At 51.6% G+C, this 14,521-nt stretch overlaps 2 protein-coding genes across 7 annotated transcripts in view; one reads left to right on the top strand and one right to left on the bottom strand.

The window, feature by feature from the left end:
- The first annotated feature begins 1,596 nt into the window (after nucleotides 1–1,596).
- PLAAT1 (phospholipase A and acyltransferase 1) lies at nucleotides 1,597–5,050 on the top strand. 4 transcript variants are annotated; one of them, XM_083849497.1, is made up of 4 exons: nucleotides 1,597–1,743; nucleotides 2,151–2,369; nucleotides 2,904–3,152; nucleotides 3,526–5,050. In XM_083849497.1, exons 2-4 carry the CDS (start codon nucleotides 2,231–2,233, stop codon nucleotides 3,684–3,686), a joined length of 549 nt encoding a protein of 182 aa, XP_083705623.1. In that variant the 5' UTR covers nucleotides 1,597–1,743; nucleotides 2,151–2,230; the 3' UTR covers nucleotides 3,687–5,050. The 4 variants fall into 4 exon arrangements, with proteins under 4 accessions (XP_083705623.1, XP_083705625.1, XP_083705622.1 ...); XM_083849499.1 differs by having other exon boundaries at nucleotides 1,604–1,743; nucleotides 2,904–3,172; XM_083849496.1 differs by having other exon boundaries at nucleotides 1,610–1,743; nucleotides 2,148–2,369.
- Nucleotides 5,051–5,194: 144 nt separating this feature from the next.
- Nucleotides 5,195–14,521, bottom strand: part of ATP13A5 (ATPase 13A5) — a 31,443-nt gene continuing 22,116 nt past the window's right edge. Inside the window, exons 20-30 of one of the 3 annotated variants that reach the window (XM_083849490.1) lie at nucleotides 14,338–14,457; nucleotides 13,489–13,568; nucleotides 13,181–13,223; nucleotides 12,266–12,375; nucleotides 11,367–11,463; nucleotides 10,709–10,778; nucleotides 9,938–10,112; nucleotides 9,240–9,427; nucleotides 7,657–7,745; nucleotides 6,773–6,853; nucleotides 5,195–6,110 (exon numbers count right to left, since the gene is read on the bottom strand). In XM_083849490.1, the coding sequence (XP_083705616.1) occupies nucleotides 5,916–6,110; nucleotides 6,773–6,853; nucleotides 7,657–7,745; nucleotides 9,240–9,427; nucleotides 9,938–10,112; nucleotides 10,709–10,778; nucleotides 11,367–11,463; nucleotides 12,266–12,375; nucleotides 13,181–13,223; nucleotides 13,489–13,568; nucleotides 14,338–14,457 (1,248 nt within the window). In that variant the 3' untranslated portion in view covers nucleotides 5,195–5,915. Of the gene's footprint in view, nucleotides 6,111–6,772; nucleotides 6,854–7,656; nucleotides 7,746–9,239; nucleotides 9,428–9,937; nucleotides 10,113–10,708; nucleotides 10,782–11,366; nucleotides 11,464–12,265; nucleotides 12,376–13,180; nucleotides 13,224–13,488; nucleotides 13,569–14,337; nucleotides 14,458–14,521 lie in introns of those variants that run through there. The other 2 variants (XM_083849489.1, XM_083849491.1) reach the window with 2 other exon arrangements.

The following is a 14,521-nucleotide window of genomic DNA, read 5'->3' as shown; positions in this document are numbered from 1 at the left end:
AGAGATTTGCATCAGCTCAGTCCTGGATCATGCTAAGGACTCCCCAGTAGCAAGTTGTTTGCAGCAAGGCCTAACAACATTGTACTGGTATTGGATAGAGGTAATTTTCATCCAAGAAGCTCCTATGGTGCTATGTTTTAGAGTTGGGGGAGGAAAGTGTTGATAACACACCAAGGTTTTAGTCATTCCTCTGCAGTGCTTACACAGAGCCAAGGTCTTCTCTGTTTCTCACATTGCCCCACCAGGAAGTACCAGAAGCAGGGAAACCATACAGGCAGGACAGCTGACCCCAATGACCATAAGGATATCCCATACTGTCTGATGTCATTCTCAGCAATAAAAGCTGGGGTAAAGGAGGAGGAAGAAGGAGGGACAGTGCGGGCTTCCTGTTATTTCTGACACAATGCTGGTTCTTTTTGATTTGCCCCTTCTTTCTCTGCCTACTATATCCAGAATCTCACGCGTGCTGTCAGCCAGAAGAGTATTTGTAATGTCCATGGACAGTCAGGTGGATAAAAGGCCATTCAAGAACATGCCAGCAGTCCATACGTGCACAACCCAGCTATTGAGGAACAGATGTGAATAGAAAGGGGCTTTCAGTCTCATTACATAATGAAAACAAGTTAGTGCGAGGGACCTACCTGTGCACAAATGAGCTATCAACCTTATGCTGCAGTTTCACCAGATTCATAAAGGCATCTTTCCTGCCTGTTCAGCAGCAGCTTCCTATTGCTCTCCCATACTTGCTAACAGTGCAATTCTGTGAATGCTGAGCAGTGCTGACCACGCTCACCTCCTGTTGTAGCTGGCAGGAGCACAGCACAATCCATACCCTAGAGGATCACAGCCCTAACTCTGCAATGCAACATGGCTCATCTGTGCCCAGATAGAGTAGATTTCTGGGTTTCCATGGATCCGCTTTGCTATTTCAATACCATAGGAATCACCTTGGTTTTCCACTGCAGGGCCCTGTAAATACTTCAGATTTGAAATGGGGTAAGAGAGAAAGCAGAACTGCAACCCAGTGCTCCACTGACTCAACAACTTCATGTCGATAGAAGCCAGAAAAACGACAAATGTGACGCTGCTCTGATCCTGTAAATCAACCAGCTCTCTCGCCTGACTTTCAAAATGCTGGGCTTTAAATACACCGCTTAGTTCAACTTATCCAGAGCATGCTTTTGTTGGTAGTGAACCCTCCTTTTTAGCAAACTGTGGCGGCCGTAGCCAAGGGGACAGCCACATCTGCTCAGACTCACCCACTCCTCATCTCAGAGGACTCTTGCTGGGCACAGTGCACCGTGAGACTCCTTCTGTGTCCGGAGAGAAATCCCTGGGCCACAATACGAGAGACACATCGAAAGCTATCCTACATATCTCTTTGCCCTAAAACGGCAATTGGAATTGACTTTGAGCTCCACCTCCCTCGCTTCTCTTTACCAGCACAGTGAAACAGCAGCTCTGCATCGCCTGCCCCTCTCCAGAGGTCTCGGGGTGGGAAGGATGCCCACCTACCCCCTCCTCCAGGAGCAGCCCTGCGGGGGGACCGGCCCGGGGGCTTTGCGGGCGGGCAGCTCCCCGGGGACAAGCACGGGGATGGTGCCAGCGCCGCCTGCTCGGAGCCGGCCCGGCTGCTGGTTATTTATAGCGGCCGGGAGGAGCCAGGGAACGGGGCCGGCCTCCGCCGCCAGCCTCGCCCCGGGCCGCAGCCTGGGCACGGCGGCAGCAGGACGGGAGCTGGGGGTGAGCGGGGAGCCGGGAGAGCTCGGGGGGGGGGGGTGGAAGATGGAGATGGGGCTGCCGGCAGGATGCGGCCCCTCGGGGAGATGCAGCCCCCCCGGGGTGCCGCAGGGCAGCGGGAGAGCTGCAACCGCAGCCCCCCCGGGGGCTGCCACCCTCCAGCGGAGCCGGCCCCATGGGGCTGTTTTTGGGAGAGCTTCCGAAGGGCTTGGGGGTGGCGGGGGGAGCAGCTCGGCGCCCTTATCCTGGGAGAGGGCCGTGCGGCGGGTGCTGAGAGCTGGCCACAGCCCGCGGTGGCTTCACCCTTTGCCCTCATGGCGTTGCAGGACGGGGTGGATTTCATTTCATGCCCTGTGCCAGCACGCATGTGCCTTGCCCTAATGATCTCCTGCCCTGCCGCTCCCCAGCAGATGCCCTCTGCACGCCCCAGACATCTGCAACGCGTCTCGCATTGAGCCAGAGGGGCTCGTGGTGACCCGGCACGGTGAAGATGGCAGCCCCCGAGAGGTTCAGTGCTGCCCACCCTGGTGACCCCCAGCCCGGGGACCTGATTGAGATCTTCCGGCCGGCTTACCAGCACTGGGCCCTCTACCTGGGGGACGGGTACATCATCAACGTGACGCCCGTTGGTAAGGCTGGCGCAGCCCAGAGGGGTGCAGTTTTGGGGTGACTGGGGCCCTGCCTCCCTCCCGGCACAGGTGGTTGGCCCCACATGGCCTCAGCTCTCCTGGCAGCTCCGTGGTGGAAGTGGGGAAGAGAGCAAGGAAGGGGCAGGGGGTGCAGATATGGCTGCGTTGCCCTGGGCCCATCTTTTAACCCCTGGTGACTTTAAATCCCATGCGGTGAAGCAGGGATGGGCTGGGTCTCCAGACCTTCTCTACCACTTGGGAACATGCTCAGCACCAGCCTGTGTGAGGGGCTTGGGCACTAGGGGAGGCTTGTGGCTCAGGGTGGGGGAATTGCAGTCTGAAGGGCTGTGTGGGCCCCCCCCCAGGTCCTTTTGGGTTTTTGCTGTCACCTTCACTGCTCCTGGAGATACACATGTACTCAGGGGCCCTGAGCAAATGCTACAGATGGCAAAAAAAAAAAACAAAAACTCATTTAGAGTCTCAGGGGGGGCTGTATGGGGCTGGCCTGGCTCACCCTGTGCCTGCCTCCCCCAGATGAGGGGCCCCCGGCCACGCTGGGCAGTGCCAAGTCAGTGTTCAGCCGAAAGGCCCGGGTGAGGATGCAGCTCCTGAAGGACGTGGTGGGAAATGACACTTACCAGATCAACAACAAGTACGACGGCACCTACGCTCCCCTTCCTGTGGAGGAGATCATCCGGCAGGCTGAGTACCTCATCAACCAGGAGGTGTCCTACGACCTGCTGGGCAACAACTGCGAGCACTTCGTGACGCTGCTGCGCTACGGTGAGGGGGTCTCTGAGCAGGTAGGTGACGTGGGGTAGCCTCCTTGCAGAGTCTGCACAGAAATTCCTGCAGCACAGCCCCCAGACTGCATGGGGACAGCAAAGCCCCAGGGCAGGGCCCAAACCATCACAGCCTCACCACAGCCCCTGGGCCAGGTGATTTGCTATGGTCTGTGTGCAGCCTGGCAGTGGCCCTCTTGCTCAGCCCAAAGGTAAGGGCATGGGGAACACCCCTGTCCCCTTCTACTTATAGGGCAATTGTCTCTTGCATTCACTTCATTGCCTTGATTAGCTCTGCCTGCTCTTCATTAGCGTGCCTGGAGGAGAAAATGCTCATCACGTTGCCAGCCTGTGTTTTGCTTCCCCCTTTGCAGGCCAACCGAGCAATCAGTGCCATCGGGTTTGTAACCGCTGCCGCCGGTGCCTTCTCCCTGCTGGGCTTGTTACGGAGCCGATCCAGAGAGAGGCAGTACTGAGGGGCTGCCGGCAGGACACGGGACATGTGGTGGCCGTGGCCACCACCGAGACTCACTAACTGACTGCGTGACCCTTGCTGAGGGCAGCGCTAGCCTGTTTGCCACAGCTGCTTTCATGACGCTGCCTGCGATGACTTTTGTGCTGGTCTGGGAGCACTTGCAAGCAAATTCTCCATCCTCACAGCCCAGGGCTCTGCTGAGGGCTGGTACAGACTTCCAGCACACGCGTTTCTACAGACTGGATCCTCTGGGCCTTCTGTGAATAACCTTTCTTAACCTGTGTGAAGAAACATTTTTACTTTTTTAAACTTTTTTTTTCTTAAACAGAAGCAAAGCAAAACTATTGCTGACGGCTGTTGTGTGCCTTCCTTCTGAGGGCCCATCCTGGTGGAACCCCGCTGCTGAGCCAGCGGGAGAGGCACATCCCATGTCTCAGAGCTTGCGCTGCGGTTCCCAAGCTCTGAGCCCCTCATGCGAGGTCTGGAGGTGTGGGGGGAGCAGGGCCTACGAGCTGCCTCCCTCAGTGTTTAAAATGGGTGCTCTGGTTTGGGTGTGATGGTGCCTGGCTCTGTTTTCTCCTGCCTGTGAAACTGTCCTTTTGCCTGGCCTCCCTGACTCCCTTTGGGATCCAGAGGCCCCTGGTTTGGGCGGTCTGACAAAATCCCTGGGCAGCTTTTCCTCTGGCAGCTGTTTGCCCACACTGGCACCGCTGTGCCACTGAAGTTTCAGTCTCCATCTGTGTAAGTGCAGGAGTTGTTGACATAGGACGTGACCAAGCTTACTCCTTGGTCTGCCAAAAGGCTGAGGTTCAAAGAAAGGGCACCGTGGACTGCAGGGGCAGCTGGGAGCCTGCCTTTGGCTCTGCCATGACAAGACACGGAGTCCAACCAGCGCGTTGCTCCAGCAGGAGGAAGAGCCTTCCCCAGCCAGCAGGATGGCAAAGCCAGTGTCCCTGCACGCCTGCAGAGTGAGCTGTGCATCCCCAAACCGACAGAGCCCCACCATCTGCCAGGCACAGTGTCAATGTGTGGCTGCTTAGGAAAAGTGTGGTTTATTGTTCTTTATGGAGAATATTTGGCTTGCACGTTTGGAACTGTGCTATTTGCGGGTTGCATACTGAAAAAAAAAAAAGGAAATCCTGTGTTGCCTTCACCACATGCAACTGCCTGGACTGTTATAAGAGATGGGAGCAAAAGCTGTCTGTAAGCAGCTTGCTATTTTTGTCTGCTCTTAACATGTATATAACTGGATCAGAAGCTTTTTTTAAACAGCAGTTGTTTCAATGTTTGAAATAACAAGGCCAAGCCTTCTGGTCGTATTTTGTAGTGCTCTCTATTGTTGCAATTAAATAAGATTCTTTTTAATATGGGAAAATGTATTATAATAAAACTGAACCCGGACATCCTATTTTGGGTCCTGTAAATGTAGCCAGAAGTTCTTTTGAGGCTGAACAACGTGAGGATGACAGAGCAAGCACAGCTGGGCTTGGCTTCCTGTACCGTGCAGCAGCAAGCACCAGCGCACATTGGCATGCCTCTTGGCATGACCTGGTGAAAGCAGGCAGCTGTGGCTTAGCCCGGCTTTCTGCCCGGTGTGCCCTGAAAGTGGCGGTGCCATGTGGCACCAAACGGAGGCCAGAAGCTGGCTGTGAAAGGGCGCCAAGTGTGGGCAGGGGGGCAGCTTTTCCTTCCTCCCCCTTCAGCAGGGCATCTCCCTGCCCAGCCCCAGCTTGCTGCAATGCTCGAGCTTAAACCTTCTCGGCACTCAGCACGTTATATCTGGAGAGGGAGGGTTAGGTCAGGACAGCTTGTGCACCCTCTCACAGCTGTAACTTGCTCTGGAGTGGAAGAAAACCAGAATTACATCATACGTGGAATTTTCTTGTAGTGCTTGGAAGCTGCGGAGTTTAATTTATAGTAGGATTTTGCAATTGCACATGTGCTCCTCGTTACGGTCAAGGTTAGGTCACTAATGGGGCCATCTAGCTCAGGGGGTGCATTGACAGGGTCTGGTGGAACAGCAGCCGCAGCCACCGCTTCACTGTGCTCAGTATTGCCGGGCCTTTGTAGGAGGTGCTGGCAAGGCTGGAGAGCTGCTGTTGCCATGGAGTAGAGTCAGAGCTGTTATTTTACCAGCAAGTGAGAGAATAATCCTCGCCCTTGTTCCAGGGCACAGCCAGCCTGCCTCTGAATGGAGGGGTTGTTCAGGGAGTTCAGAAATCTGAGTGATGCAAGTACAAGCTGGTCAGTGCAGGCACGGCAGCCCCGTGCCCAGCTGCAGGCTCTCCCCTAGTCCCCATGCTCGTAGCTGGGGTTAACGTAAACCTCAGCCATGCGTTTGGCTGCAAAGTCCTTTGTGTTTACTGGAGGCCAGTTTGGATCCCTCTGCAGCATCCTCTGCCATTTTCGGTACTGGCTCTTCGACTGGTACCCAAAGCAGGCTTTAATCAGCATCCAGAGGTGCTTGTTCTGCAGAAGAACATCCTGTGGAGTGAGATGGCACAGCATTAGTGGAGAGGGACCAAAGCCAGCTCCCGTGCCATGTGCCAGCTCCATTATATCAGGAGAACACCAATCTCAGGCTGTTCTGCTGAAGGGGATAACCAAGGGACAAGTTTATATTTCCTCCTGGGGCTGTGGGACACCTGGGAACGTGCTGCCCTGCAGGGGACAAGACCTGGCATTGGACACAACCCACCACTCCCACCTGGGATGGCCCAGCCAGCCCTGACCCACAACATGCCACTTTGTGAGCCCCTGGACCTGCTTTAGGGCTTAGCCATTGCTGCACAAGCTGGTGCAGCTTCTGGCCTGGCTGCTTGCAGGGTAAGAGGGAAATGGTTTTAAAATCAGAGCCAAACGCCAGACCCATGCTGCTCCCTCCTGGGCAGCTGTACGGCATTGCTCACTCTATAAAGGCTTAAGGGATGGGGTCTAAATTTTCTCTGGAGATGCATCAAGTGTATTTGATCAACATACAGTGAGTCTTGAGGAAGAAAAAGAGAGAAGAAGAAAAAAAAAAAAAAGACCCTGAGGATTTGTGCTTCTGCAGGAGGAGAGCATGGCTGCAAATGGGGGAAGAAAGTCCCAAATGGATGCTGCTCCTGCTGCTCACACAGGGGCAGTCGGTAAACAAATGCACTCACCTCTGTAAAAAAAGATACACAGAAGGTGGCCAGGAGCATCAGTAAGACATAAACTCTCCAGATCACAGGAGTGCACAGAAACTGTTGGAAAAGACAGGAGCAGCAATTAGGTTTGAATGCCTTGCCAAGATTTGCATCTGTTCCTAATGATTTGAGAGGCTGACTAACATGTTCCCGATGGCATGCATGGAGGAAGCAGTAGGCAGCAACAGTAATTCCTTGTCACAGAGATCTTGGAGGGTCTGATGCCAGCTTCCCCCTGGCACATAGCTCCTTGACATCTCCACTACTGACACTGCTGCTGAAACCAGCAGATTGGGTGCGCAGGGCAGGATTTGGTGCCCAAATATTCTGGGGAGCCACAGCCGATGCGCAATGTGTGCATGTCCACACTAACGGCAGATCTCTCCCTGCCTCCATCCGCTGTCAGACAGCTGGGTTCCCGTTATTGGGGCGGCACAGCTGGTGGCAGCCACCTGTCCTGTGCCCTGGCCAGGCAGAGGCAGGCACAGCCCCACGGGAGCTCACCCTGCTCCAGGAGGGGTGGCAGCAGCAGCCATCCCTGCGTGCTTGCTGCTCCAGCCAGCAAACCTCCAACGTGCAAACCCACACTCCGTGCCGTTGTGCTTTTCTGTTAGGAAGAACAGCTCAGCACGATATAAAGCGCTTTTTCTTCTTCTCCCCATCACCACCCTGTCTGCAGGGGGGAGGAGGATTGCCTCGTTAATCAAGCCCTTGTTGGAGGGATGTTCGAGAAGTCTGAAAGGGCTGCCCAGTCAGCATCAAATCAGCAAATTCACTTCCAAGATGACTGTAGCTGTGGCTTGTGCTCTGTTTGTCTATGTAAAGGGCAAGCAAAAAATGCATGTTTTGTTTGGGCTTACCTGCATGCCACGGTACACGGCATCAAAGTCGGCAAAAAAGAGGAAGAGGCAGACTGCAAGCTGGAGGGCCAGGAGGACAGAAAACACGTCTGGGGAAACAAGAGCATTGGTGGGCCAGGGAAAGGTCGGTTTTGATGACCAGACTCTGCAAATAGGTTGATGGGAGCCCCAAATACCAATACTGTAAAACTGCCAGCCTGTAATTTTTTAATTTTTTTATTTTTGTTATTGTTGTGGGCTTTTTTTTATGTGCCTAGAAGAGCTGTGGAATTAAAACCTAGAGGAGCTACTACTCCCCAGCAGCCTGTTGCAAAGCTTACCACCTGCACTGTTTTTCTTGCACAAGTGATTTGGCACTTTCAGATTCCTAAACAAGCACAGGGATCTGCCTCAAAAGGGCTCTGCTGTGAGCCGCCCCAGCACCCTTCCCCTGTGCTCCCTGCTCCACCTGCTCAGCTGGGCACCTGGACAGCAGGCAGCGGAGAAGGCAGCTTGCTCTTGTGGCTGGGTGCTGTGTGACTGACAAGTCTGGAGGTGGACAATGCTTGTGTCTTGCATGGGGAGAGCTTGTCTGGATTTGCATCCTTTTCCAAAGGAGCAGGAGGCCATAAAGTAATGGCAAATGGCTCAGGGGTCCAGAGGTGCCAAAATCTTGGCAATTAGCAGGACCTGAGCACATAAAACTAGCTGGCAAATTGGGTCAACAGCTTCCTGCAACCTTCCTCACTACCAGGGTGGAGAGGTGACAGGGCTGAGTGGGTGGCAAAAAGAAGGGAATTGCTCTTTGCTTCCTCCTAGTGATTGTTCCTGAACAGGGATGAAGCACAGAGGTGTGAGCAGATTCCTCAGCTGAGAGTCCTCTCTGCCCCAGGCTGGCTGCTTGAAGGGCAGCTTCTTCTGGCCTCACCTCTCTTCTGCGGGTGATCAGGGCTCAGCAAAATGGGTTTGGGACCTGCCTTTTGACAAAATACCTAATGAAATCAGCTCTGCTAAGGTTAAGCAAAATCCTGTCCTCTCATCCATGAGTAAAAAGCTGCAATTGCAAAAGAGCTATCAGTCAGCTGGAGCCTGGTAGGGGTAAATCATGTCTGCAAAACTCAAACAGAAAATGAAAGGTTTCTGCGAGAGGATTTTAACAGTGATATTATCACAAGGTTTTCTTTCTCATCTCTAGGAATGGAAGTCAGGCAAGGTAAGACCGCATCTCAGAGGAGCTCTTTTTGATGTGGGATTTTGAAACAAATACATCTGATCCTTATATGCTATCTGTGTTCTCAGTAATACACAGTTCTGCACTAAACCCAGTACATCATCTTCTGGAAAGCACATACTTTCCAAGATGCAGTCTCCTTTTTCAGCTCTGCTGCTTCTTTTCTCAAGGAGGAAGCTAACACATGCAGTGCTCAGTGTGCTTTTTTAGAGACGGGGAAGTAGGAGCTTGGATACACAACAGTTATATTGCATGCCAGTCACCGGCATGGGTACAAAAAAAGCCATGGCATCCCTTCCCTGGCAGCCTCTCCTGCCATGGTTATTTTGGGGCAGGGAGCCTGCAAAGCGCACACAACTCCAGCTCTACTCACAGTTGGTGTAGATGGGCTTCCGGAAGGGCTTTCCCTTGGAAAAGACAAAGGCCACAATGATGCAGTTGATAGTGGTCAATGGCCACAGTGTCGTGTCTTCGTAACTGAGGACAGTGCTCTGGGCACTGCTGGTACCATTCCCCTTGGGGCTGGTGGCGAGCACGCTCTGGTTCCCCAGAGAGCAATGTCTGTAAGGTAACGCTCAGCATTTTGTCCCTGCTTTCTCCTGCGAGAGTGAGCAGCAACAGCAATTCCCTCCTCTCTCCTACCCAGCCTACCGTAACAGCCAGATATCACCCACAGGAATGAAAAACATATTTAAAAAACGAACAAACAAAATCACAAAAAACAACTTAATCCCTGCCCCGCGCCAAAATCTCGTCTCCCAGGCGAGCAGTGAGAGCAGTGTTCAGGACACAGAGATGAGGAAGCATGCCCCAGCTGCCCGCGCACCATGCTGGCACACCATGCTCCCAAACCTGCAACCATTTTAAAGCCAAGCTGGGTTCAAGAAAACCCCAGCCTCCGGGCTGTGTTTGGGTTTGTGGTTTTTGTTTGTTTGTTTGTTTTTTCCAGCAGAGCTTTGCAGCCAGGGGAGGGCTGCAGAGGGGAGCAGCGAGCCGCCATGTGCCCGAGGCTGGGCTGGCCCCACAACGAGAGCTGCGGGCTCGGTGTCCCGGGCGAGGAGAGCGACTCACCTCCAGCTGGCCAGCGCTACATACCAGGGCTGCTGCTTCACCAGAAGGAAGCCACAGGTCTGCATGGTTACAGTGAAGCACACGTTGAGGACAACAGAGAGCAGCAAGGGAGGAGAGATGAGCTGGCCAGGGGGGCGGTAGGGTGCCAGTTTTGGATAAGCTTCGGTCAAGCTCACTGGAGAGAAACCAGTGGTGTTTGTGGTCAGTGGCAGTGCAGCCCACCAGCAGCCCTCTGCACTCACTGGGCAAACAGAGCCACATGCAGATCCCCCATCCCAACATCATGGGTGAGAAATGCATGCCTGGGTCTAACGAGCAGGCAAGAAAGGGCTTTATGTCCACTGTTTTCCATCTGAACCCTCTCTGAATCCCCACCCCAGGGAAACACTCAGGGAAGATGGAGAACATCACCCCCACTTGCAGGCGGGGATTCCCATGGGAGCCCAAGAGCCATACTGGATCTCATGCTGGGACCGTGCTGGAGCTGGAGTTACACTGAGCCCCGCTAGAAGCCACCAGAGCAACCTCTGCTCTTCGCATCGAGTCTCGCATCCGAATCCTATCAATTCTGTAGATTCCTGTAGCTGCGTTTGCAAAGGACTATGAGCCAAATGACACGCTCTGTGCCCAAGGGATTGCTCTACCACCAATGGTTACGGTGTTATTGACAGCAGAACTTGGCTTCTCGTTTTAATTTTTGTAGGAAAAAGAAGTTGACTATTTATACTCAGGCTCTCCAACAGACACAGCGGGCTTCCCCATGCTGCTTACTTGTTAGGCAAACCAGAAGGGTAATGACAACGTCTTGTATCAAATACTGGTGATTCCCAAAGATTTGCAGCTGCTGGAACAAAAACACAGAAGAGCCCACCTGATTACCAATGTCAATTTTGAGGACACCAACTGTAGCACCAAATGCCACTTCAGAGCAGCAGCATGCCAGCAACAGCATCCTCACCGCCCTGATGCAACCTTTGAGCACGAGCAAGCCCTTGCAGGTGACCCAGTGGGATGTGAATGTTTTTCCACCCTTCTTCCAGCATGCAGCAGTACCTATGGACCACCCAGACCAGGTCACACGCCCCCAACCTGCAGTAACCGCAAGCACAGCCAGAGCTTTACGTTGTGCCAGGCTTGAAACATCTTTGGGTAGGCGAGACATGGACACAGTTGGTACAACCAAACTAGTGGCTGTGGAAGCAGGGTTATTTCATCATTCGTTTCAACTGTTCTGATATTAACTGAAATACTTCATGTAGTAAATTATTATTCAATTATCCAGCTTTTCACATCTTCAAAACTTTATCCTTACTCTATCTTATTCCTTGAAATCCCGTATGCCTTCTCTCCCCTGCTGAGTAATACCACTGAAGATAAAAACCTGTAGTGAGCAGAGCATGGTGATAAAAGATTGGCATTAAACACTTACCCAAAACAGCAGAGCAGTACCAACAAACTGAATCAGGCCATACAGGGTCAGGTATTTAACCACAGCAAAGGAAGAAACCAAAGCAGCTCGACCTTCCCTGCTCAAACACAAAACAAAGCTAAAAAAACCCGTAACCCACCCAGTACTGGGGTTTTAGTGCCACAGGTTGTTTCTGCTTCTATGGAGAGTAATTCCTTTTGTTTAGAATCCTTAAGAAGAATGGAAAATAGTTTAAATTCCATAGGCATATTTTGGCCTTAAGATAATGCAGAGCCACCTAAGCACCCCTCATCTGCAATGTTTTGTTTCTTTGTGTTTATTCTCCAGCTACAATTTTAATACCTGGCTTAAGCTGCTGCTTTTTCATTTATAATTTGTTCAACAGTTCTGGGAATCAAGTGCATTGCTACATAAAGAAGTAATTGTCTTTTCATACATTTGGCTAAATGGCATTATTCCTGGCTGCTCAATGACTGCATACAGCATATGGATATCAAATTTTTAAAGTAATGACAAGCAAATCTGTCCTGTGGTCACTGCAATCCCTGCCCTCTTGTGTAACTCTACTCCTGTATTTGTTCCAAAAATATCGGCCTCTATGGGCAACACTCAGTATTGGAATTTAAGGATTTAAAAAAAAAAAAAAAGCCCCTTATGCTTTATTTTATGCAGTTACTGGGAAACAACTAGGTTTGGTTCATCAGCATCTTTCAGAGTAGCACGTGGACACAGCTGTGTGTGTACGTATATATTTTTATACACACATATTATAGCCATAAATATTTAGTTTTCATTACCAATCTGTCTCAGGAACCTGCACATGGCTGTGCAACTCCCACTTGCGACCCCGCACACCAAGCTCAGTGCAGGCAGCAGCACCCCAAGACAGCACAACTGACCTGATCAGCTCCGGCACACACTGGATGTTGGGGATCTGGGAGGTGAAAGGTGAGGCCACTGATGCCTCCTGCTCTGACAGTGATATCCCCGCATGGGCCATTTTCAAAGCCTGAAATCCACAGAAGAAGGAAGCTGGAGATGCGTCCCCCCCTCCCACACACACACACACTTTCAGTGGTGCTTCACAATTTTTGCTTCAAGTGTCCTTTGTAATTGATCTTCCTCTATTCTGTGTCCCATCTGATCTTATTTTCCAGGTATCTTTCGTTCCCTACAGCTTAAATACTTTGTTTGTTCATTTAATCCCATTGTACCTATTTACAGTTCTTTGAACTACCCTGTATGCTCTGTCTCCCACACTGGAGTTTGTGCATACCTATCCTGTTAAACAATCTGCTAAGCTATTTAAATTAGCATTTTATCCTCTTTCTACTCCTTTCAATCTCCTGTTCATATTTCTTTTATTGCTTTCTTATAAGATCCCCGTAACCCAGCCTTGTCACCTCTGCTTTAGTGCTCAGGAGTGGGCTATGGATGACTTTCACCAAACTAGCTAATGCATTGTTATAAAATTATATTATGATAACACATTTATCACAATAATATAATAGATAATCGAATAATTATTTTTTTAATCATTAAGGCCCTCCAATTTGCAATTGTAAAATCCGAACAAATGTGTAAGAAGTATACTTATTGTAATATCTGGAAAAAAAAAGCCTTCTACTATTGTGCATATTGCTATGTAAAAACACACATAGGTAGTATTTTACAACAACACGCTGACCAAGTATACCCACAGGCTAACGTGGGAAATGCTGGTGACAAGTTGTGCCGGGCAGCATCTCACCACAGTGTGCTTTAGGTTGAAAGAGGTAAAATTTAAGGAAAGCAGCAGATTTGCTCATACATACCCCACAGTCGTTGGCTCCGTCACCGCACATGCCCACGTAGTAACTGTTGGAGGAAAAGGAGGGAAAACACTGATGAAAGGAGGGAAAATGGGAGAGAGGGAAGGTGTTTGTAGGTGCTGGAGGTTGGCTCAGTGTTCTTATCTCAGCCCTGTTTCATGCAGCTTTCCATGCTGTGATGGAGCAGGGGCCGAGGCCACAGCAAGGCCTGCATGGGGCAGGGGGCCTGGGGCAGCACCAGCAGGGCCAGTTACACTTCAGAGAACACCTTCCCTCAGTTGGATACAAAAAGAAAGCCAACAGAACCTTACTTGAGTTTCTGGAGCTCTTCAACAAGGCTGGATTTCTGGCCAGGAGACATTCTAGCAAAGACAGTCGCATTCACCAGTATCTGCAGGACAGAGCAATGGGCTGCCTCAGGTGGGCGTTCGTGCCCTGCCACCCCGCTGAGGCAGGATCAGGCCTCCCCGATGGGTGCCTGACACAGTCCTCTAATGCAGTCTCCCTGCCCCGACCACGGTTTTGTTACACTTAGGATAAGGTTTCTCCTAACGCCACCTTTAGCCAGCTCAGGTTTCCGCCTCGCCCCTCCGTGGGAGACCAGCGGTCACCACACGCACTGCAGCAGCCGTAGAGCAGCCAGGCCTCATACCTCCTCCCCTGGTGCGGCACAGATGGCTGGTGACAGTGGCAATAACACTGCTCAGCCGGGGGGTTTTCCAAGCTGTCCAGAGAAGTCCCTCTCCCAGCACCTGCTCTTTAACGGGAGGGTGACAGGCACTGAAGATTTCTGCTGATGGGTGTGGGTATTTCATGTTCCTGTTGTCACTGCTGAACAGAAGACGTTGCCAGCTCTGGCAGCAGTACATGGGAATGGGGTTGATGTTTTTAATTAAACTGAAACGGAGGAGGTGACTGTGGAGTAACTCCACTGTGCAGCTGCTCACAGCACCTCAGCTACCCTGGTCAGCCGAGGACTCAGCAAATACAGAAAGCCAGCTGTTTGGGCTGACCTTGAGGCAAGCCGGGAGGCTGCCGAGTTGTCAGAAGTGACAACGCTACAGGTACTGACAGAAAAATACCTTTCTCCAGCCAGAACACTGCTGTCCTTTACACATAACAGGGAGGACGAGCAAGCACTTTGTTTCCTCTGAACTTACTTTTGGCAGCAAGCTGTAGAAGTGCTTTACGAGAACCTGGTAGGATTTCCCATTCATGGCAAAATGGTAGTTGCAGCTTTCTCCATCCAAGCTGATCTTTTCCTGGGCATTAGCACATACCTCCGAGAAATAAGAAAGAATTTAATCTCAGACTGAGGTCACCACAAAGCCATGGACCCCAGGA

This window comes from Anser anser (genome assembly GCF_964211835.1).
Source record: "Anser anser genome assembly, chromosome: 9".
Taxonomy (NCBI): domain Eukaryota; kingdom Metazoa; phylum Chordata; class Aves; order Anseriformes; family Anatidae; genus Anser; species Anser anser.
Note: the sequence above shows the minus strand (reverse complement) of the source record. Positions and strands in the feature narration are given on the sequence as shown.

Coding starts and splice junctions, on each gene's coding strand:
- PLAAT1 (XM_083849497.1), top strand. CDS start 2,231: ATGGCAGCCCCCGAGAGGTTCAGTGCTGCCCACCCTGGTGACCCCCAG. Junction 2,370..2,903: donor CATCAACGTGACGCCCGTTG/GTAAGGCTGGCG, acceptor TGCCTCCCCCAG/ATGAGGGGCCCCCGGCCACG. Junction 3,153..3,525: donor CGTGACGCTGCTGCGCTACG/GTGAGGGGGTCT, acceptor CCCCCTTTGCAG/GCCAACCGAGCAATCAGTGC.